The following is a 23863-nucleotide window of genomic DNA, read 5'->3' as shown; positions in this document are numbered from 1 at the left end:
ATTCAAATTTTATAGTCCTTCCTGACCTCCAGACTAGCTGTTCTTGCCTCTGATTCTAGTTACAGTTTATAAATGAGTAATTGCTAGTAAAATAAAACTGCTGATATTTTAAAAAACTTTTTTGCCACAGCTGCATCTATTACCCTAGCATACAAATATAGCATTAACAAGATCACCTGACATGGTTCTGGTTTTTATCACAGCAAACGCGTTCCACATTTATAATCAGAACCATGACTCTTAATATAATTTGTGTGACTCTTAACTGTTCACGCTAAAAATAGTTTTTGTCTTTTAAATTTAGCAGCATCACAACATCCCATGAGATTGTTGATGTTGGAATCTTGACTGCATTAATGGCACTATAGTTATTCGAAAGTTTAACAAAGGTTTGAGTTAGCGCTTCTTGATGTGCTGCAGCAGTCAATCCAGGTTCTTCTTGCTCTTTCTGGGTTAAGCTGTGTTGTCAACTCGTGGTTATTTTCTGCAATATGGTAAGGGTCTATTAGGTTTAGACTGAGGCTACGAGACAACAAATATTTTCTACCGTAGCAACTTAAGACCAGAGTACTGGATCATACTAGTCATAATCTAATGACTACAGGTTGCGTCCGGTAGAAGACAACAGAATCACCTTGTTCACATCTAAGAGGTGGTACCTGTACCTCTAGTTAGCATAAATCCATGTTACTGTGACAATAAGTCAATTACTTCCTGCAGAGACCATGACTAAGGAATAGATTTACTTTATGGTCTCTGCCTGCTGTTCATCTCTAGCATAGCTTGTTTATCTCCGAATATATGCTTTGCTACAGCCATAAACTTGACTTCAGCAACAAGCATCTGAAGCACTGCTTCGGCTGGGAATCATAAGCAAGCATGGCAAACAGCAGCCATTTGGCTCAAGTCCCAGTACTATTTCACTTGAGCAGCTCTGTTCTTTGGTGGCCACTTAGAATTGTATTTTATTTATTTAGTGCTGCTAAACCTCATCTTTATTTGTTCATGTAAATTGCCTGAGTGGCCCTGTACTTGGAAGGGAAACACATTTTCTTCCCTAACAAAGAAACAGATGATCTCATTGGCAAATGAGACACATACGGCCTTGTGTTTACTTTAGAATAAGTTCATTTACGAATCAAGCCACTTGACTTATCAAGCATTTCCCCCTCTTCTATTATGGAGAAATCTCTGTCAACAAGAAGAGGATGTCCCTTCTTTGCCTCACACCATTCTACATTCTTCTGCATTAGGCTTGCTGGGTTGTTGCCGTGGACACATGGCATTTAAGTATGGTGCTAACAGGTCACACACTTAAGAGGTCTGATCCAAACATATGCATGCTGAAATCAATGGGAGTCGACTCCTCTTAATAAAGGCATGAACTTACAAGGCAGTCTGTCCCTTTGTGCTCAATAAAGATATAAAGGGTTTCTAAAGCCAGGCTCACACTGAAATTCAGCTAGGTTTTCAAAAGTGCTATCTGAGGCTCAGTCCTTTTGAAAATCTAGTCCTCAGCAGAGGCTCTGGTTACTGAACACTTAACTTCTATTTGATTAGAGATGAATTGTCTCAAGATTCTGGGTACTTGAAAATTTAGCCCTTGGATCAGAATGTATGAATCCTAAAGAGAGCAATGCCATCCAATTCAATTGGGTAATACGCAATAAGCTGCTAGGCAATGACGACTCTGGAATAGTTCTACTTGAGGGCGCTCCGTCCTGGAGCATCTGTCCTTCTGCAGGAAATAATCCATACACATTTTCTTCCTTGTTTTAACTCAAGAGTCTGGAATGCACATAAGCTTCTGCTGTCCACCTCCCAGATGATTTTAACAACCATCAGGCAATTAGCTATTTTCAAAGGAAAAAGAGACAGGTCTCACTGCATAAAATACTGATCCTACTAGATCTTTTTTTCCTTTGTAGAAACTTCCCCTTTTATTCCTGCAAAGTCACTGAAAATTAGCATTCTGGCACAAAGACCCATTCTGCCACAAGGTCTCATCCCGTTCTTCCTGAGAGAATCTAGCCCACTCATGAAAAATGGACAACTGCCTGTCAACCACTCCCAGTCCTGTGGAAGACAGTGGTTACTCTTCCAATCATTTAATGCTACAACTTTTCCCAGCCACTCTATTCAATATTCAGACAATCTTTTCAGTTTGCAATACATCATGCAAATTTCCAAGCCCTTTCTCTGTTGCAGTTGATATTCCTAATTTTTTGAGTGACAGTAGAAGAAAAGAATCATCACTGGTTTGTGCACTGAACAGCTGACTTTCCAAAATGTATGAATACAGCTATATGGGAATTGTTTCAGAAATAATTCTCTGCATAGAAAAGGCATGTGACCACAAATGATCCTCTCCTAATTCATGCCCTGTTGCTATGACACTCCACATAACCTGTTCTTAGCTGTTATTAATTAGTAGGACAGTTTTCAGCATGAGGACTGCTGCCATGAGTGTTACCACAGCTATGAGCTAACACATTTGTGGACTTGTAGTTAAATGAATTGCACATGCTACCTGGTAGTCTAGGGCCTTTTACTTCCCCACCCTCAGGAACAGACTTTTTGGCAACTCTAGACCTGTCTATAAATCCATATGAAATCAGTTCATATGTAGGGGTATAGAAAAGCAGTCATTTGTAAGAGTTTGTGCATTTGCATACATGCTGTTGTCTGTAGCTATGTGCTGTTTCACTTGTGTATCTGGGATACCTCAAGCATAAAAATATCTGTGAGCACACAAGAATTCTGTGTTTATTTGCAAGGCAGATGACCACAGCCACACAAAACCTCCTAGAAGTTGTCAGAGAACTCATAGCTACCTAAAGCACAGGCCAAAAGCATTTATACACACAGCACTGAGCCAGCTCCATAGAAGGTAATGAAAAAACACTCCTGCGGATCTAAGCAAACCCTAACAAAAAAATCTCCCTTTGCAGCCGTTGCTCTACAATATGGGGGAGTATCTCAAAAATTGTCCTAGCAGGCAGGGCTAGAGTCCCTGCAATTCATCCTGCTGTCCTTTATTACACTGCAGTAGTCGCAAGAAAACTTAAGGAGCAGAACTCCCTGCTCTTCTAAAGATGAGTTATTGTGCAGTCTTCGAGGCAGGGCTCATAACGTTCTTTATATACATCCGCCTCAGCTTAAACCTATTTCTGGGGTTATCTGAGCGTTGCAGGGAGGAGAAGTGACAACCGCTATGAGATATGGCCGGGTGTGTGGGCGTAAAGATTTGCTTACCATCGTACGACAACCAATTGTATTGAAAGTGCGCGTGAGCCTAAGTCCAAGCTAATTAAAGCCAGCAGCCAAATCTCCCGAGTCACACAGTTCACCTACAAATTCTCAATCAAAACAGTCAACTGGGGCGGGGGGGGGGGGGAAGCTCTCTGTCTGCTGCCCTATTTCAGTTCAGCTCCAAAAATCCTGACTGATCTTCCACTCAGGGGAGGGGTGGGGTGGGGGGAAGAAAAGGAATAAGAAATTCCTACAACATCTGAACTGAATATAGAGCTATTGGCAGCTTTAGGTTTTGTGTTTCACCCTGAGCTTTAACTGGCAGGAGACAGCAAATTCATGAGCCTTTTCCGAAGAACCCAAGAGAGGAGAGAGCCTGCCTGACAGAGTTATATCTCTGGCGAGGAACAGTGCTGATAATCACTTTCACTGGAGATGCTGTAAAGTGGCTCATAATTCATTCCTTTTGAACAATAAATGCAGGACAATTAAATCCAGGTCTCCTCGACACTATGCACAGAACTCCAGGACAATCCGTCATTGCCTGTTTGTGCACAACAGCATAGAATTAACAAAGAAAAAGCAGATGTGCTTGGTTACACTGTCTCATCACGTTTTCCCACAGTTACAGTGATCCAAGGCTGTAACTAGATAGCACTTAACGCAGCCCCTTCCCTTTTAAGATAAAGCATTATTTTCTTGTTTGCATTTTCCTTTCTAACCTGGCAGGAAGAGATTTTCAACACAACTTTTTTTTTTTCCTTCTTCTTCTTCCAAGGAAGATAGTTTCGTTAATAATACTAGAACAGTCCACATAGCTGAAGGTTGCTTCTTCCAAGCACTCTTCTGCCTGCCCTTTACTGAGATTCAGTTGAGCACCTCTCTTCCTTGTTTTGCCCAAACTTTGGCAAAGTCTCTCTATTTCATTATTTGGAATTAATGGAAGCCTGTGAAGAGCTGACAGCCTGCAGGATCCTAAACAGCAGAACTGGGCAGAAATTGCCAGGAAAATGTAAGTTGTTTCCTTATCAGTCAAACCAGTAAAGTGGATTTATGTTCGGAGATTGGGTTCTTTTTCTGATATCTAATGAGAAGTGAGAGTGAGTTTACACCACAGCATTTCCCTGAATGGAAGTATTAACAGAACTTTTCTTCTCTGCAGAGCCACCTCTTTCCAAATAGGAACATAACCAATTAAAACTTCCACCTTCTATTAGATTTGATGGAAATTAGCCTGTGGGTTCAAATGTTTCATGTGGGGACTGATATAAGCCTTATCCCATTACTGAACTAGCATCATGAAGAACTGGTTGCAATTTCCTCACTTAATCCAAATTTCAGAGTTTTCACCTCTCTGTTGTTACATTCTTCAGCTTTTCATCCCCAGCCTCCTAAGAGGCAGGCCAGAGCACTTCAGTACCTCCATGCAAGGGAGCTCTAAATATTAACATGCAGTTGCTAAATGACTCTGTGAGGAACTGAAAGAAGTGAGCAAGATCTAAAGCAGTATTCCTTGTTCAGGATAAGAGTTTGGTAGGGTCTTGATTATTACTGCCCAAGGTAGTCTCAAAAAGGTCTTCAAAGAAGGAAAAAAAAAAAAGTTGTGGACTTCAAAGGTCTTCAAAAGACTGAAAACCTCATCCTTTTGAGATAGGTGTATTTTGTTAGCTCTAAAGAGGTGAATATAAATGAATACAAGGGTTTATGAACACATGGTAGGACCAGGTCATCAGGGCTCAGTAACTTCTTGTCATGCTCAGAGTTTATGCGAAACAATATTCCTACTTGCAATCATTTTGAAAAAAAAAGTTTATGTGAACAAGTCTACAGCTTGTTTGGCTGTCAGCTTTCTGCTCTGTCATTCTTGGGACACGATTAGTCATCTGTGTCACATATCGGCTTCTTGATATAATGACTGAGATTAGAAATAAAAAACTAAGAGGATAACAACAAATGAGCAATGAAAACACATTCACACCCACGACCTTTGTATTCATTAAACAAAAATCACAGATACTGAACTACCAAGAAAACTTTCCTCTAAACTGACATAACTGCACTTTTTGAGGGACAGTAATCAGCAAAAATGTATTTTCATTACTTCTTACACAAGAGTTATCTTTCAAGACCTGTTTCGATTCCTAAACTATTAAAAAACTCCCCAAAAACAACAGTAACAAAAAAAATCCTTACAGATCATTTGGGAAAGCCAGATTTGTTTAGTTATATATTCTACAGAAGAATTGATTAAAGTGATCAAAACCATTTGGTGCATTCAAGTTGTGCAATATTTATACTACATAAATACAGCATTTTAGGATTGTTTCCTAAGAATATGCGGCTTATGGGATCCTGCTGTCCCCTTTTTGCATATTCTTTCGTCTTTATGATCTCCCCTGAAATATTCTGAACCCAAGGGCAAATTTCAAATCTATTAGACAGAAGAGCAGCTGTCTGTAAGGCAGTCCTTTCCTACACATTTTATAAAAATAGATGGCTGAATAGAGACTCACTGATCTCTCCTGTGGAAGAAAAAGTTGTGGGTGAACCTAATTAGGGACAGTGGAGACCCATAAAGATAATGTGAATGCCCTAATTAACAGAAATGCTTCAATTACAGTCCAAGCCTTATTAGACTGTTGGGATTCCAAGCAAGTGACCTAAAACCATGGGAAACCAAGCTATGTTAATGGCACTGCTCATGGAAAGTGTAAATGTTCGAGGATCAGAGCTTGACGTCCAAATGGCTCCACATGGACAGACTTTTAGTTCAGGTATTTAATTCCCGCAGTCTGGGATCTCACTTACTCTGCGTCTAGCACAACTGAATGCCTACATGGAGGTCCTTCTTGGGGTTTTTCAGTGCAACGCACATCAACATCCTAACACCAAGAAACCTTGGCTGACCTAGATAAAAGTTCACAATTCCCATGGGATATTCACCACTGCTTATTTTACAAGATTTAGTAAGGCCTTCTGGCAAACTAAGCTTTAAGGGAAAAAAAAAAAGTGTTCAAGGCAAGACAAGAGGCTTTTCAGCAGGAGAGATGGAGTGGATTCCTTCAGCCATTTCCAACTTCTGATGAGCCACAGGTAACAAAACCAAATACACTAAACACCAGTTTTATTGTTTTACTTTTTAACTTTTTCATTATCTAAGTTTTTACTATGTTATTTCCCATGCCCACACGAAATACTGAAGGGCTTTGAAAAAAAGCTTTCTTACTTGTGACCCATGTTTTGAAGATCACTGTTAAATTCAAGCTATTAAGGTCCATATAAGAACAGGATGAAATACTAGAAGATCAGATTCAGCAATCTAATGGTCTTTTCTACCCTTGAAAAGTGCAGGCTCTCTTCTTTTTTCTTTTAAAAGATTGAAACAATCATTCAAATATTTATAACCATCTAAAGCATTAATATTATTAAAATTTTCCTCTTCTTATAAAACAAACTTAGTGAGTGTAGAATGATGAAAATAAGGAAACTGATCCTGGATTCTGTTAAAATATCTAAGAGAAATCTACCAAATGTCAGTCTGCTTAAGCTGAGTGTATTTATTTAAAACATTTTGGCTAACAGCAGACTGAGGGGGCAATTTTTACGGTAGAAGTTTTGCAAATATTTTAAGTACAGTTTTAATTGACCCAGTTTGACATTCAAAGCACTTTTTAAACTCTTGATATTGTTAGCCATTTAAGATAAGTGGCAATAAATACAGATTAATTGTAACACATGAAATGAAATCTTCAAGCTGTGGTGGGCCTCTGAAAAGGCTCTTTGTGTGCTGAGGAGGTTCAAGATCATGTGTTAGGGTTAGGTTAACAGAATATCCCGTCAAGCTCAGTGAGGTTTTTGGTAGCTCACGCTGTGACCAACTGCAAAGACAACAAGCTTTGGGCAAAGGCAAGCCGTGTGACTGGCAGGTATTAAGAAAAACAAAAATGCTAGAAGGAAGGACTCCCTTTTGACATGAGCCCTGCACAGTGCAGAAGTAAAAGGCAAGCCAACACTGGAGCTTTTATTGCGTGGGAGATGACTGAACTTCATGAACGTAAATTCAGGATGACATTTAAGATGCTGGAGTTCAAGGGAGAAGAACAAATATTACTGACTTAGTGAGTGGCTTCACAGCGTACACTCTCTGGTGACTCCCTCCACAGTACTGGAGGAAAAAAAAAATCTTCCTATTTTACCCAAGTGTTGCATGAAAAAAGACAAGTTTTATCAGAAGACTGTGAGGGCCTCCAGACCTGAATTGCTTCTCACTGATAGCATTTACTCCTTCAGTCCAATTGCTTCTGTAACTGAACAATACAAATCAGACACATGGTACATCAAGAAATTTTTTGGTTTTGACTGCCTCCTCCCTCACAAACAAAAGAGATAACCATCCCTGATGAAAAGAAATAAGATCCTATTCTCTCTTCAGTGATTTTATTTTCTGTACGCAGCTCAAGCCAGACCAGGCTTATGAATGACTGCACTTGTGCCAAAGGCACTTTTCTTTCCCTACAGATGACAGGTGAAGAAAGATGGAAAAGCTTTACACTTCTGCATGTCTGAGTCCATCTGTTCTATGCAATCATAAAGACACAAAGAACTTAAATCCTCTTGCCTTTTTATTTCTACAAACACAGATTTTCCATTGAAAAGCAAAGCAAAAGAAGAATCCCCAAGATCTTCTGTGTGAAATGTCACTTAAAAAAAAAAAAAAAAAAATCTCTGAATGCTCCAAAAGAGATCTATATAACAGACTGAATCAGCTGGCAAGAGTCTGCTCCGAACATTTAGACTAACAGAGGATCTGAAAGGCGAATAGAAGAGTTGTTCAACGTCAGGCTTCAACTGAAGCGGAGAAGTGTGCACTGCTAAGTGTAAAGGGGGAATTAGACCTCTCGCACAATAACAAAAATGCCAACTGAGCTTTCTAGAGCTTGTGTCAGAAAAACTTCTTTGTCCCTAGCATTCATGCCAAGGTGTTCTCTGAGATATGAGGCAAACACTCCTTGGCCAGTCTTCTGCTTGCAATTTTTCCTCATATCTAATGAGGCTTTTCCATTGGCAGCAAAGCAAAGCATTGCTTGGGGAGCTCCTAATATACTGAGTAACTTGCTCAAGGTCAGGCAGAGGTAAGGACAAAACCACCCTGAATCCTTTACTCCTGCTCTCAGGATTCAATTAATCCCATCCATCTAGAAGTCAGGAATGTGTTGGAGACCAGTTTTCCAGGTTTCCTCTATAATCAGAGGAAAGGTGTCTCCAGAGAGCAATTCCTTCCATCTTTAAATTTCCATCTGAGCTAAGTAGGAGAAATTATCTTCTGGGGATTCTCTCCTAAAAGGAGCCAGATGATCTTACACAGAAGATGCAATGAACTTTCAGACACCTACAGTTCAATAGGGAGGACTCAACTCTAACAGCTACCACTGTTTTCAAGATACTAGATACAATTTCCAGAAACTTCAAGGAAAAAAGAAATTTAAGAACTAACTGGCTTGGCTTCTCTGACACCTCCCCCCCTATATTCTACTCTGGAAGAGTTTCAATTACTGTCTTCATCACCGTATTTTCTGAGCATCTTCCCCAACTACTAAGTGACAATATCATCTCCTGTTCTGATTAGCTAATGTTTCAAAGCAACTTTCCTTCAGGTTACATTTTACTCCTCGTTTTTTCTTCAGTTTGATTTCTGATTCTCAGTGAGCCATTTCAGAAAGGGAATGACCTTCATACAGGAGAAGTGTTCCTGAATTCTGCACGCAGGAATGATACCCCAGGCTGCCTGCAGGACTCTTAAGAGTTTCTAGTGCTCTTTTCACTCCTAGGTTACACAAGAAGAATATTTTGGGGCATAGTTGATGGCACACTTGGCCAATTAGTAGTAGCTAATCTGTACATTTGAGTGCCCACCACTTACTAGCTTTAGAGAAGAGTCCTAGAGACACACCTAGGTCATATTTACAAATCTGCTACTTGATATTGCTCTGGCCTTGAGAATGAACAGCTCATTATAGGGCAGCCCAGAGACAATATGTGGCTACTGAGATACTGTAAATAATTATTTATGCTTAACACCATTCTTGTGTTCAAATCACAACTATGACTGATACAGACTGCATACAGAGGAACCAATAAAATGCATGGAGATGTGTTTCACCTCCTTCTCCCAGAGGGATTTTCTGAGATCTAATAAGAGTTCAGCTCATGCTGTGTTCTTTCAGTGGATGAGACTATTAATTTCTTCTTCTATCTTACCACTTATTTTCACGAAGCATGCAAGAACTTATTATTTTTGAGACTCTAGCCATCTGTCAAGTTTCATTATAATCAGCCAGCACACCAAAAACTTATGAGGGAGAAAGATATATATGCACACACACACCTATATATACACATACACACACACACCATGATTGCTTAAGCTTCATTTCCTTAGGAAACCAGATTAAAAATAGCATTGATGTCAATAATGAAGTCTTTATTTCTTTGGCAGATTTCTGTTACTTTTAAACCAATCCTCCCAGTGAGAGGCACTACAAAATTTTCAGCTGGAACCAGACCAGATCGCTAAGTGATAAGAACCTCACAGCAGTTTCACTATACCTCAAACACCTCAAGGAAAAACGCAAAGTGAATATGAATTTTGTATAAATACTGAGAATCAGTGCTGAATTTCATACAGCATTAACCCAGTGGTGACATTTGATTTTTCTCTCCAATTTCATTCAATGCAAAAATATAATTTTAAACATTTGCAAACCTCAGTATTTAAGGTATTTCCCATAATAAAGTACAGAAAATATTAAAAATACTATTTTATTTATTTTAGATGATGGTCACATATATTTCAGTGTTGCATCCTTATTCCTGGAAGATCACGGAGATTTCACTTTTCTGCTAATGACAGGACCAAAGCTGAGCTCCACAAAAACGTAAGAGTATTTAGATTAAAAACGTGTTTGGAAATACTGTCAGAATGGTATTCAGCTGAGGAATAACAGTTTATGGGAAGGTGGAAAAAAAACCCACAACATTTGGTAGGTCTTGATGAATGTCCATTGAAAAAAAACAGGAAAAGTTCCAAGGTAGATTCATCTGGCTGTTCACTAATTCATCTGCTTACTCTCTTTCACCTGCCTGGATGATCGATGGGAGCAGAGAGCCTGATGGTTCTAAAAAAATCACATTTTACCTTTTTACAGTTTGCAGGTTATCAGCAATCTGGGCCTCAGAGACCTTCAAACCAGTGACCTGCAGGCTTCCAGTAGCCACAGCTCTGGAGCTCCTATTGAGTTCCAGTGCCAGGATGCCAATATTTTCCATTTTTGCTGAGAACTTCCATTTATCCCCCACGTTGTTATGAATCTTTTAAAAAACAATTTGAAACAGCAATGTTTTCCATGGATTGGAGCTGCTTCTCACTCCATCAGTCTAGTCTAAACTTAGGGTTTAATTAGGTCTATGGCACAGAGCAGAAAGGAAGACAAGACTTAGGCATGAACCCAAACTTCTTCCAATTTTAGATGGCAGCTCTTGAGCTTGGGCTTGAGCCCAGTTTTATCTGCCAACAAAGCAATTTCACCCATCAGACCTCTGCTGCTTTATACAGGCCTCTATCAAGTAGGTGAATAGTGGTGGAGTTTGTGTTTTGAATGTCTACAAGAAGTTTACAACATCTCTTCTTGCTGGCTGGAGCTCTTAATCATTTCCCTTCTGCCTCTCAAAATAATTCTATCTTGACTTTACATTTCTGATACTTAAATATTTTCTTTGGGCAGAGGTATACTGTGCACACATTTTTGTTTCCATGACACATCTCTTCTGATCTCACAGAGAAAATAACAATGGAACATGGATTTAATAGGCTTATAAAGAGAAAGACGGTATTGATGTTTTCCAGTAATGTGAAAGTAATGACCTAGATTAAAGAATTGGACTGACAAATAAAAGTCATCTCATCCAGGTGCATATATCAGTCACTCTGAAGCCAACTGCAGAATTACCATGAATCCAGCAAGAATAGGATCTGATCCCAAATCCATAAATCCTTTCTCAGCAAGTTTGCTCTGGTGGTATTCCTGGCATAATCACAACCAAGAAATACTGGAACTCTAACAAGAATGCCCGATTTAATGAGCTTTCCACTCTCAATTTTCATACCAGTAAAATTTCTCAAGAAATCTATGCAATTTACAGCCAGGCTTTTTGAGGCTTTCCTTTTTAATACCTGCTTCCACAAGTCAATTAACTCCAGTCAGTAGTTAAACCCTGTCTCTTCACAATCCACTAAGGAGATCACTGCTTCTTCTGCACAAGAGTCTTCCTACAGCCTCTCACCTCCAAACTGGTGAGAGACAGCTCGAGCCAGCAAGAGCACTACAATAGAATCAGCACAAACCATTTCCTCCCACTCTGTTTAATACCCTTTGCAGCTCTGATAGTCAGAGAGCTCAGAGGAATATTGATGTGCTCATGTAGGACACCTTGGGGCTCACTGCTCCTCCTGGAGGTAAACATCTGTGCAGGAGAAGCAGCAGGCAGGAACATGCACCCATTTCAGATGCACCAATTTGTGTCCCTGTGAAGCAGTAGTGAAGGAACACATCAAGCTCTGAATTTGAGTAGAGTTGAGTGATGAGCGTAGATTTCCTCCTCTTCTGTTATAGGAAAATAGCAAGCAACAGGATGCCTGGCGGTACATTGGGTGTAGTAACATCTTTAATGGCTGCAAGTAGCACACAAATTTACCCAATTGAGACCAGATACTTGGATATTTTGCAATCTGTATCCTGTTTGCCTTTTCACAGAATCGGTAAGGTTGGAAGAGACCTCTGGAGATCATCTAGTCCAAACCCCCCCCGCTCAAGCAGGGTCACCTACAGTATGTTAGACAGGGTTGTGTCCAGGCGGGCCTTGAAGATCTCCAGAGAAGGAGACTCCACAACCTCTCTGGGCAACCTGTGCCAGTGCTCTGTCACTCTCACAGGGAAGAAATTCCCCCTCACGTTCAGGCAGAACTTCCTGTGCTTCAGTTTCTGCCCACTGCCTCTTGTCCTGTCACATGGGACAACTGAGAAGAGTGTGTCCCCCTGACATCCTCCCTTCAGATACTTACAGACATTGATAGGATCCCCCCTCAGTCTTCTCTTCCCCAGGCTGAACAGGCCCAGCTCTCACAGCCGTTCCTCATGGGGCAGATGCTCCAGCCCTCCGATCATCTTTGTAGCCCTACGCTGGACTCTCTCCAGTAGCTCCATGTCTCTCTTGTCCTGGGGAGCCCAAAACTGGACACAGTACTCGAGATGAGGCCTCACCAGTGCTGAGTAGAGAGGCAGGATCACCTCCCTTGACCTGCTGGCAAAATTCATACTAATATTCCTAAGATATCAGCATTAGATGAGCGCAATACCAGTGCTGGAGTTCTGCATGTAACCCTGCTAAAGTCATGTTAATAGTACTGTGAGAGCTGGTTGGGACTTTTCTCATGAGACAGTTTTGCACTGAAAAACAGTGAAGTCTCTAGCAATCATTTTTTGGTTTCAACATCCCTGTGATGAAATCTAGTAAGAGTTATATGGGACCTCTGCCTAGTTTCCTGAGAGCTTCCAGAGTGGCCTCAGGATCCACAGAAAGTTCTTCCACATGCTGTGGGGAAGAGTATTTCATCCCTCGTTTAAGCCCATTCCTCTTCAGCAGAGCACGCTTAAGCCTGAGCGTAAATCTCTCACGATTATTTGCAGTTCTGAAAAGATAAGATTTCCTGAATTATGTCTATATTTTCTCCTCAAATATTGAAGAGATACAAGCAAGGGTATAGACAAAAATCTTTATATTATAGGACAGAAAGGGCCAATGGAGTGTTTTTTTTTTTGTTTTTTTTTGTTTTTTTTTTTTTTTGAGAACAGGCAGGCAGAATTGGACTTACGCAGTAGAACTTGGCACAAATATAATAATGAATATCATATGAAAATGTCAGAAGAACTGACATTAATGCTTGCATTTCTTTAAACCAAAAATCCTACTGTGTACATGCAATTTTTCCCATTCATCATGGGAAGAACGGGATCAGAGATGGTAAATGAATACACCACAGTTTGCAAGGCTATTTTATTTGATTTGATCATTTACTTAAATACCTCTAAATACTAAACACACTAGCTTGGATTTTGGGCTGTAACCTTCTTCAGCAGTACAACAAACAAAGCAGTAGCAAGAAGTGGCAAACTAGAACCTCCTTACAGAGCACGAGGAATTTTTCACTAAACCAGAGAGAGTTCAGAGTTGGCTCCACCTTTCTTTGAAAGTTAAATTTGGTGACACACTAGGGGAAAAAGCAATCAAGTACAAGCCCAGTTCCATGAAGCTTTCACTTGCAGGGTCACTTACATACCTGGCTTGGTTGGTACAACTGAGAACAGCCGCAAGACAGGCCTCACCACAGCTGTCCTGCACCACTATGTATGTAACAGTGTGTATCTATGATTAATAACTGTTTATACAACAAGAGTTTTTCCTAAATCAGAATTGCAAGAATCAGCTTTCACAATACCAACTTCCCTTTCACAACAAGGCAGTGCAGTTGGGTTTACTTTGGCCTAATTCAGGTTCTCTGTACTGAATTAAGCTTCAGGTAGAAAGTATTCAGAGGCTTCCAAATCTGCATGTGATATCAGATCAACCTATATAAAAATGTTCCACCTATTTTTTAAAAGGCTACAGGCTGGATTTACACCTGGAACGAGCTATTCTCTAGTGAAGCAACTCCTGATTTTCAACAGTGTGTCTAAAAAGAGAATCAGGCTTTTTTAATGAAGACTTTTAAATAAATCAATTACATGGTTTCACTCAAAATTAGCATGCAAGTATATTTTTAAAAGCAAAGTGATACTTTACCTTAAAAATAATAGTAGAAGAAGTCCATACACAGAAACAGGCCCATCTCACTATGAGCACCTGGATGCCCAAATAAACATGAGCAAAGGGAATTCTAGCATCTGCAAACTGTTAATTCACCCTTTTCTTCTCTTTTGTAGGCTCGCCAAGCTTAATCTCCTGGTGGCCAATTTCTTACTCCACTGAGACAACCCATTGATGAACTGAGCTAGTGATGTCAGTAGCACCACTAATCAGTGCTGGACTGACCCTGGGGACATAGGCTCTTTATACTGCAGTCTGCAAGCGGGTTTCCCCCCCGCCTTCATTTTTCTTTTTATGTTCCTCAGAGGCTCCAAGAGGAAGAATAGAAGCAAGAAAAAGCTATAGGATTCTGGAAAAAGAAGGATCAAACTTCAGATGTGAGGCTGAAATCCAAGTGGCACAACAGTGGGTGCAGCTTCATGCCCAATTCGTAAACAATATCATGTTAGTTGAGAGTGCAAAACACCTATTTGTATATTCAATATCTGTAAATCCCTCCCACCCCTCGTCCCCTGTGTGCATTTAGCTGGCGGCCTCAAGGCGTTCCCCTTTTGAAATTCACTTCCAAATAACATATGTGAACTTGAGTGCCAGATCTGGTGGCAGGTGCTAATGACTTTCACAATGGCTCTCTGGATTTTAATTGTTTATGTTTAAACTGAGTACAGTATCCATCACTTCCTTTCCTTTCCCAAGCTGCTCAGCAGAGCTATGGTTTCCCGTCACAAAAGATTCCCATCTCCCCCACCCCTGAAGTCCGATAGCCAGCATGTTCCATTTTGGTTGTGATCAGACAAGTGGAATCAAGTGGATTCAAGATGGTACAACATCTGCCTGCCCTCCCCAGGCTCTCTTGAGTGTATGAAGAAAAATAAGCACAGATAGCATTTGCAAAGTATGTAGGAGATGACAAATAACATTATTGTAACAGTAAAATTATGATGATCAGCATCAGTACTGATGCTGCTGCCAGCCTAACACAGTAGAACTGGGAAGGAATTCACCTTTTCTCTACACATAAAGAGAATGAAAACGCATTGCAGGTCCTTACTACGCAAGGAATTCTCCTGCATTTATGGAAGTATGGAGACACCTATGACAGAGCCTGGCTCTTTTTTCTTACAGGATACCTCAGAAATTTAAACAAAATCTGTCAACATTTATATACCTAATCTTTGCCACTTAAGTCTACAGTTACATATCTAAACACAGGAGGCTTGATCTTCCAAAGCATTAAGCACTGTTAACGCTCACCGATTTCATGAGTTGTGGCCACCTGTCAGTTCTGCAGATCCTGTACTCTTCAACCAACCAATGACAACAGCCCAGTCCCTCAAACACAGAAGGCTCACTAAACCTTGCCAAAGTGAGGGAGAAAAAAATACGCTTTTTTTCCCCCGCTACAGGCCTGTAATTCATGGACAGCTTGAGGCCCTCTCTTACAATGAGAGCCCCTATAGTACTTGTATTTCAAATCTTCCAGCACTGAATTTTTTTTTCCTTCAAATTACCAAACCCCCTGTCCTAAAAGTCTACTGATTTGACTGCTAATAAGCATCATGAACTGGAGCAACATCCAAATTGCTGAAGTAATAAATCCAGCTCTCAGTTACAAAACTGACAGCTTTCATAAAAGACAGAGAGAAAGAAATGCAAGCAAGTAAAACATCCTAAGGAAATTATCGTTGAAATTAACTGCAGACATAAATTTATCCATCTGTTATCATAAGTGTTACTTGAAAATTATTTGCCCATAAAAATGAAATAAACCAGAGTGATTTTTTCTTAAACATTGACTTCATGTGTATAGTCTTAGTTGCCAAAATATTAACTCTCTTTAACAGCCCATGTGCTCTTGGCTGCTTCTCTGTTTCTTGACTGTAAATGGACCTTTATAAATTGTCTGTGTATCAGGTCCAAGGCACTTTACTGTTATAGTGTACCTATAACCTCTAGCAATCCAGGATGGACTTTCAAACAAGCAAACACTCTCAAACCCAAATCCTGCTTCAAAGTTTCCTACTTTATCATGCCTACTACCTGAAAAAGAGTCACTGACTTCACAAAGCACTGATGCTGTTTTATTGCTAGAGTATAGTTACTGTGAATATAAGTTTGGCGAGATTTTTTAATTCAGTCTGAATAGAGTGAAACCTAGCAGGAAAGAAATGAAAGGTACAGAGCTGGGTAAAGAGCTGTGTCCCACTCTACCCAAATCCTGTATTTTTTGGAGACAAGAAGGAACATAAAATGGAAAGAGTAAATGGCCATTTTCACTTCTGTGCGTTTCATAAAGCAAAAGATTCAAAGTTTGAAGTGCTTCAATGCATCTATAGTGTGAGTAATGCCACAAAGCATGGTGGGGATGGGAATCTATTTAAAAATAAAAAGTAGACTTTTAAAGACATCTGAAACCCAAAAAGCTCACTTTTGATGAGTGATCACATGCAGATTTTATTTGAATACTCACAATGGGAACAAAACCTTTCGACAGGATAAAAATACTTCATTTAGTAGATCAAAAAAGCTATATTTATCTCAGCTTACTTGGACACTCAAGTAAGCTTTCCGTTTAGTATTTCTACCTCCCCAGAATGCATCTGACTGATGTTCCATGGTCTCATTCTCGGTTATGGACCAGCCCCATTGACTGAATTGCCTCTCCCACGATGCATCCCAAAGCCTTTGCTGCTCAGCCTCTGAACAGCGCATACAAGAACAGTTTATTTGGGAATCCCAAATTAGAGAGAACAATGACATCCAAACTCTTCAGGGTTTTGATGAACGTGAGAGTTTCTGCATAAAGCAAACTTTTACATATAAACAGAAAAATTCTGTTTCTCCAACTGTCCAATCATCTGTCAGCAGAAAGATTTCTATCAACCCTGCCACAACTCCAGTGAGAACTACTCCAAAAAAAAAAAAAAAAAAAAACACACACACACACAAAAAAACACACCACACAACTCAGCAGTACCTTCTCCAAGATGAAGCCAGCTACACTCCAAGTGGCATGCCATGTTGAATTCCATGTTATTTTTATTCCTTAGCCTTCCAATTATAGGCAATTCCAAAGGCTTGATCCTTTCCTAGCCGAAACCAGGGGGAATATTTCTAGTCACTGACTCCCAGACCTGGCAAGCTCAGGGTACAGGCCGTAATCTCACATGAAGGTTATTTGGATTAAATAGGAGAAGTCTCCCCCTCTTTCTCCACCTGTCCTCCAGACCAACTGCTCACTATCATCCAGACAGATGGGGACTCACTGCGTGCCTGAGCAACTATGGTTTTTCTGATGGTAAAGGAAGTTCTTTGCCATGTAGATAGAGCCTTACACTAGACCATGTTTTAGCTCAGCAGGAATTTCTACAAGTTCAAACCCACAACTCTTCCTGACCAAACTTTTTGCTGACAGACACTAGCATCTTCCAGCACTAACCGCAAGCTCAGTAGCGCTATGTTTCTGCACTACTAGACAGCCCGGATAATATCATCTTATTTTACAGCTGAAGCCAGCCATGACTTTCATCCTGTAAACTACTGCTTTTGGTCACAATGACCCCTGCATGTTTTTTTTTTCCTGTTCTAAACAACAGTATCTATTCCCGGCAGAGTCTATAAAAGGACTTGCTGCTGCGGTCATTGACAAGGATACAATGAGTTGAACCAGACTGTAATTTGCAAAGACATCTGCATCGTGTCTCCCGCCTTAGTCAAGCTCCTTAGGCTAATCCACTGTTATGCAACAGTGCACTATCCACCCATGGCATAAGGATCTTAACTGGGCTCAGGACAGCGCCCTGACAAAGGCATAGATCTCTAATTGCTACATGGAGCAGTATAACAGTGTGAATTCAGCTGCCTTCAAGGCTTTCTATCCACTGGTCCTTTAGCGAACAGACTCTGCGAAGGGAGGTTTGTCTCTTCTTCCCAGTGCTCTGGGTGACCATAATCTCAAACCAACTCACGGAGTCCAGTGGTGAGCATATTTTAGTTTCCTGGTGTTTCCAGGTCACAACCCTATAGGGTTTGGCTACAACAGCACTTTGATTCAGCAAATGCAATACAACTGTCAAAGCCAGGTGAATCTAACAACGCTTTTATTCTAGCAAAGTTAGGTTCTTCATTGCAAAAACTGAGAATAGTTACAAGAGAAAAATCTAAGAATAAGAAAGTGCAGCTTCAGATTATACCACCTACCATGTTCTTGCTCCATGCACAGTTTTCCCCTTGCAGAAGCCAAGGGAGGGAGCAGGCAGCATGCTGCCTCTGGACTGTCGCTGTCAGAGCAGGACCTCATCCCTGGGCCCCTGCACTCTCATCACATCATCGAGTTAAAGGGTGCGCCTGACTCCAAACACATCAGGTGCAAGGCTCAGGAACCCCCTCACAGCCAGGAGCTTGCCCCAGTCTGCAAGAACGCATTTGCTGAGGCTTTCCCTGTGCGCCTTTCCTCATACAGGTTTACAGTTATTTAGAAAGCTTCCTTTAGCACAGTTTTACCTGACTTTTCCCTTCCTTAAGACTATGATTGCGACTGTAAGTTGGATTCCTGATTTCATAATGCTTCAAGTAATACACATTGTTAGAAGTACTTTGAGGATATCAAAAAGGTCAAATAATAAATGGTTTAATAGAGAGATTGTGCTTAGTGTAAAAACAATACTGATGAGTTTCTCATCTTTTGGGGTGCTTCATCCAGAATATTTTTTTTCAAATTATTTCCCCTCCATCATATGCCAGTTTTAAATATGTGGCATCTCAAATAAAATGAAATAGAAGTCTGCAGTAGCAATGCATTTGGTCTAAGGCTAGTGCAGAAGTTAACAGGCCTGTCCTATCTGAAGGTGAGTATCTTAAATTGTGCACTTCAGAAGCCATAGGAATAGATGAAAGTTAAGGTTTTCAGCAAGAACACCTTTCACTTAGCAAAAACAAAACAAATAAAACCTCAAGGACTCACATTTTTTGAAAAATGTTTAAAATCACAGCCCAATCACACGCACCAAGTATAACTCAGAATTCAAGAGGTAAATATTGTTTAAGTACAGTTAATTAAAAAAAAAAAAAAAAAAAAAATCCACACCCACAATTATGCTTCAGGACAAAAATTGCATTTGAATGATAAAAGAAAAAAATCACTTGTGCTTATGCCACATAAAAGTTTTGGCATTAAAATGGAAAGCTTTCTCAGTACATGTTACATGAAGAAAAAACAGTTCAGAGAACAGAGGAGAAATTAATTGCATTGAAAGTGGGAATGGCTTGCAGGGATGGACTGCTCTAGTGAGAAACACCAAAGGGATACCAGAGCAAAGCACCAAAAGCCAAACAAAAGCTTTTCTCAGCCTCTCCCCCACCCAAATTTTCAATAAATCCTGTTTCATGTGTTTGCTCTTTCTTATTACACTCAGTCTTGGAGGGGTGGGAAGGGGGAAAGGAGAAAAAGAGGGAAAAAAATCAGTCACAAAGGCTGTTTTCAGCATAGCCAAAAACGGACAATGAAGAATAAAACAGGACCTGTTCTTCATGAGTTTAAAAAAAAAAAAAAAAAAACAAACAAGTGAAATTGTCTGGATAAGTTTCAGGTGGCTGTTTTTGGTTGTGCTTAGGTAAAATAAAAGCCCAAAGCTTCCACAGTTTAGACACAACTTTCTAAGGAAAGAAATATGTAAGTAGTACATGTTCATTTAATTTCGTTCCTGCTATTAGCATATACAAGTAACCATAGTGCATGGCATCCACAATCTGCTTAGTCCAAGATCCTGTCACAAGTTGTAACCTGTGATAGATGCCCAGGGAAGCGTACAAGAAACAAGGCAAATATGCAGTGATTCCCAGTCTCTCCTCCTTGGCTCCACTAATTACTGCTTTAGGGATTTCCTGAACTGGAAACTACACCAAAGCCATGGTATTTGATGATCTGGGATGGACCTAATGCCATGGTTTAGACAAGTTGTTTTTTAAACCCTTCAGTTTCAGCATCTATAAATCCCTATCTAATTTTGAACCACAATGACATATTTTCCTACTGTAAAAAACAGTTAAGTAAAATTCCTCACAAAAGTTATCAGACAAGCTTGAGATTAAATAGGTTTGGGAAAATTTAGTCTGGATATACTCAAAAAAATAAATACATCAGAATGCATCATTCTGTGCTAAACCTTGCAGTCTTTAAGCAAAATTCCCACTGAAGTGAGTGGTGAAAGACAAGTCATTGCCAAAGCTCATTGCTAGAGTCATGGGATGAGAAGCAAAGTTCTCTCAGAAATAAGAAACTGCTAAAAGGACAGAGTACAAAGAGTAGAAGTGGATCAGTTGTCAGCATGACAATCCCAGACTGCCTTCAAGTCAAGGGAACTTGAAGAATCACTTAAGCTAGTGCTCAAGGATTCTGCTGAACAGATGTTTTAACGGTTATTATTTATCTTCTTATTGCAGATAAATATAATACCATTGGAAAGAAAAAAAAAGAGAAAGAGAGAAAAGGGGACAGTAACACATACTACAGACTTACAGAAATACTACAGTTATCTTTCTTCTGCAGACTCACAGAGAAAATTAAGACATGCAAAGGGACACACTGGGTTTTTACCGTATGATTTATAAAGCTGGTATTTAGCCACATGCATACCTCATGTCATTGTGCAAAGGCCAAAAACAGCTGTTCTATACAGGTACACCACTGAAGTGGCTAAGGTAAATATCAAGAGAGTATAATTAGAGCAATCCCCAAATGTTTCAAACTGCAGGCAGGCTCAGCAATGCACAAGTCTCTAATCCATAGCAAGGCTTGTATTTTCACAGTCTCTCCAACAGCAGTAGCAGTGCCCAAGCTTGCAAATTTAAAGGCAGTATGAGCATGTCCTATCACTCACAGTCACAAATACAACTGTTGCATGGACACATCCTAGGAAGCTAAGAGGTTGTGGAAGTGAACAAACATACAGTGTGAGAGGTATTAACAGCCTCACATTTCTACCAGGTACAATTTGACAGAGAGCAAAGGACAGTAGCCCATTCACAGCTTGGTTGAACTCAGACCCATTTCTTACCCCTTCTCACTGTGCTTTAGAAGTAGGTTGAGATGGACAAAAAGAGAACACTTCTTGTTTCAAAGGCAGCTTCCCCCCATCCACCCACCTTTCTCCAAGACCAGAGACCTAAAGCGTTCAACCTACTTCACTTCCAATCACAACATCCAAATAAGACAGAAGATTTCATGCCATACCTGCTCCAAAGGCGAAGAAAAAGCTCTTATCTGCATTCTCCCTTAAAAGTGCCATCACCCTCCTCCCCATCCTCTCATTCCTCTTGTAGATGAGCTCCTGTCTGAAGTAGCTGTCAATCTCCTGAGCCGTCACCTGCTCATGGGGAGGGAGCGTTGTGTTGATGAAGTTAGGGACCTGCAAAGGAGAGTGCAGCCATAGTTCAGGCACAAAGACCAGACACTATTAATGTTAACAGGCACAAGATGTGGGCTTGTAAGAAAGTTACTCTCAAAACACTGGCAGTTTTAATCTAACTTTATTTGAACCACCTGAACATCACCAGCCTATTAAAACAACCAGAGGACATTAGCTTGTTTGGAGTTGTATCAACTATTTTGTATACTTTTTTTCTTTTTTTCTTTCTTTTTTTTTTTTTTTTTTTTTTTTTTTTGGGGGGGGGGGGGGGGAATTGGCACTTTTCCTAATCTGGCAAGGGCACAGCAAAATGTAACATAGAAAAGGAGGAGGGTAACATTTTACCAGATAGAACTTGAGCTAATTTTGACTTTTGGCTAGAAGAAAAAGTTAACCTTTCCCCTGTCTTTCAGCAGATTGAGTTCAGGCACTACCCCTGGATGAGTTACTAAAAACTGTGCTCTCTATCCTTGTTCAATGTAGGTCATTGGCTAAGTAGCACAGGAACAGGTCCTGAATCTGTTCTCAGCCAAAGCCACCAAACCTGAGTAAGAACTGCAAGATTTGGCTTGTATAATTTGTTTTTAAATAACCCAAACAATTAAGAAAATACGAAAGGTTAGCAAATCCAGATATAGGAAGACGTAAACAGAATAAAACTGCTAATCTTTCTCATAACTTCAGATGCTATTAGATCTCACCAGGGAAGATCATGCACTATAACACACAAATCTTTAGAATATTTCTGATATTTCCTAGGACCATAAGGGAATTCCATAAGAATAGCTCCTCTATTCAGTGCTTTTGTGGGGAGAAACACTCATAATCACAGGAGAGAGGTGAAAACCCTAAGGTTCATTCTAGTGAGGGGAGCAGAACTAGGAATGAACCAAGATTGAAGCTATAAGGGGCAAACAAGCCAGAAATCTCTGAATATTAGGATAAGCAAGTTGTTTTTACATGATGGGTGTTAAAGGTCTACCACTATGGGACGTGCAGTGAGAAAGGCTGCAGGTGGGTAATGTTTGATAGCTGTTTACAGGACCCAAACACCTTGCTGTGATTTGCTCTGACTAATCATTGGAAGGCAGCTTAAAGTTGTAAAACCCAGATTCAGATTTCCAAGTCCCAGGGTACATGTAAAGCTGCCAGGACTTTCAGTGTTAATCTGAGTCAGTGGTAACGATATTGCATGCACAGGCCATAATGGTAACATCCTTCACTCAATGTGCTTAAATATTTGATACATGAACTCTTTTTTTTTTTTATATTATTATTCTCTCTGGTTTTCTACTACAGCAAATTCCTGAACTTATTTTCTTGATCCTGCCTTTAGTCATCGTTTTTTCAGCCCACACCTTACCCTCCCACTTAGCCAACAGCAGTAACTTTAACATCCTACCTAACATGATTTTGTCACAAACATTTTTGTCTCCTCCCATCCTCTTTACTCATATTGCCTCTCCCAAAGCTTTCAGCAAGTCTTAGCTAGATAAAGAACTAATTTTTGTTTTCCCAGTGGCTCTCACTGAAGCTTCCTCTCTGCAGCCTCAGCTATAGCTCTCCTAATGTGTATGGGACACAGTAGCTGATATTTCTAACCACATATTCAGAAAGAAAGGCTAGGTCTCACTTCGGATTCACATCAAAGGCTGTACCCAGTTAACTTAGCTAGAAACGGGTGGCTGATGTTAATGCTGCTGGCTACAGAAACCTGCCTGTTTTAATTACACTAGCCTGTTGGGCTATTCAGACCAGGTGGACCTTTGATTCTCTGAACATGATGACTTCCCAACCTGCTTTGCCAAATCACCAGACTTCTCACAGAGACTCCATCCTTAGAGATTCATTGTATTGCCGTGAGTCATTCCTTCCTCTGGGCTTTCAAGGATGTTTTGGCTTCTCCATTGTATCTTGTAAACTCCTCAGAGCAAGCAAATACTTTGCACCTTGTTCTCAGTTTAGCCCTTTGCCAGCACTCAGCAAATAACAATAGTCCCGTTAAGCCAGACCTCTTGGAGACACTAGTTTCCTGTTAAGAAAGCTGCCTCGCTGTCTGACAAGAACGTGCATTTGTCTCAAAGGGATGCAGGAACAGCTTGCTGGTTTGGGAAAGGTAAAAAATTGCTGCTAGGTACAATAGTAAAGGATGTAGCAGCTTCAAATCATAGTGCAAGGCAAGAGGAGATTTTTATCCAAAAAATTAGAGGAATGAGCAGCCACTTCACACTTGCAACAACCTCTGTAAAGCAAAGCTGTGAATCAATTGGTTCCACATAGATACC

The 23863-nt window shown here is 40.2% G+C and overlaps 1 protein-coding gene across 1 annotated transcript in view; it reads right to left on the bottom strand.

The window, feature by feature from the left end:
• Positions 1–23863, bottom strand: part of TRABD2B (TraB domain containing 2B) — a 303657-nt gene that overhangs the window by 100724 nt on the left and 179070 nt on the right. The window contains exon 4 of the mRNA XM_062581898.1: positions 21404–21578. Coding sequence (XP_062437882.1) covers positions 21404–21578 — 175 coding nt within the window. The remainder of the gene's footprint in view (positions 1–21403; positions 21579–23863) is intronic.

Source organism: Rhea pennata, chromosome 8, assembly GCF_028389875.1.
Source record: "Rhea pennata isolate bPtePen1 chromosome 8, bPtePen1.pri, whole genome shotgun sequence".
Lineage (NCBI taxonomy): Eukaryota > Metazoa > Chordata > Aves > Rheiformes > Rheidae > Rhea > Rhea pennata.
The sequence above is the reverse complement of the archived record's forward strand: the minus strand, read 5'-3'. Positions and strand labels throughout refer to the sequence as shown.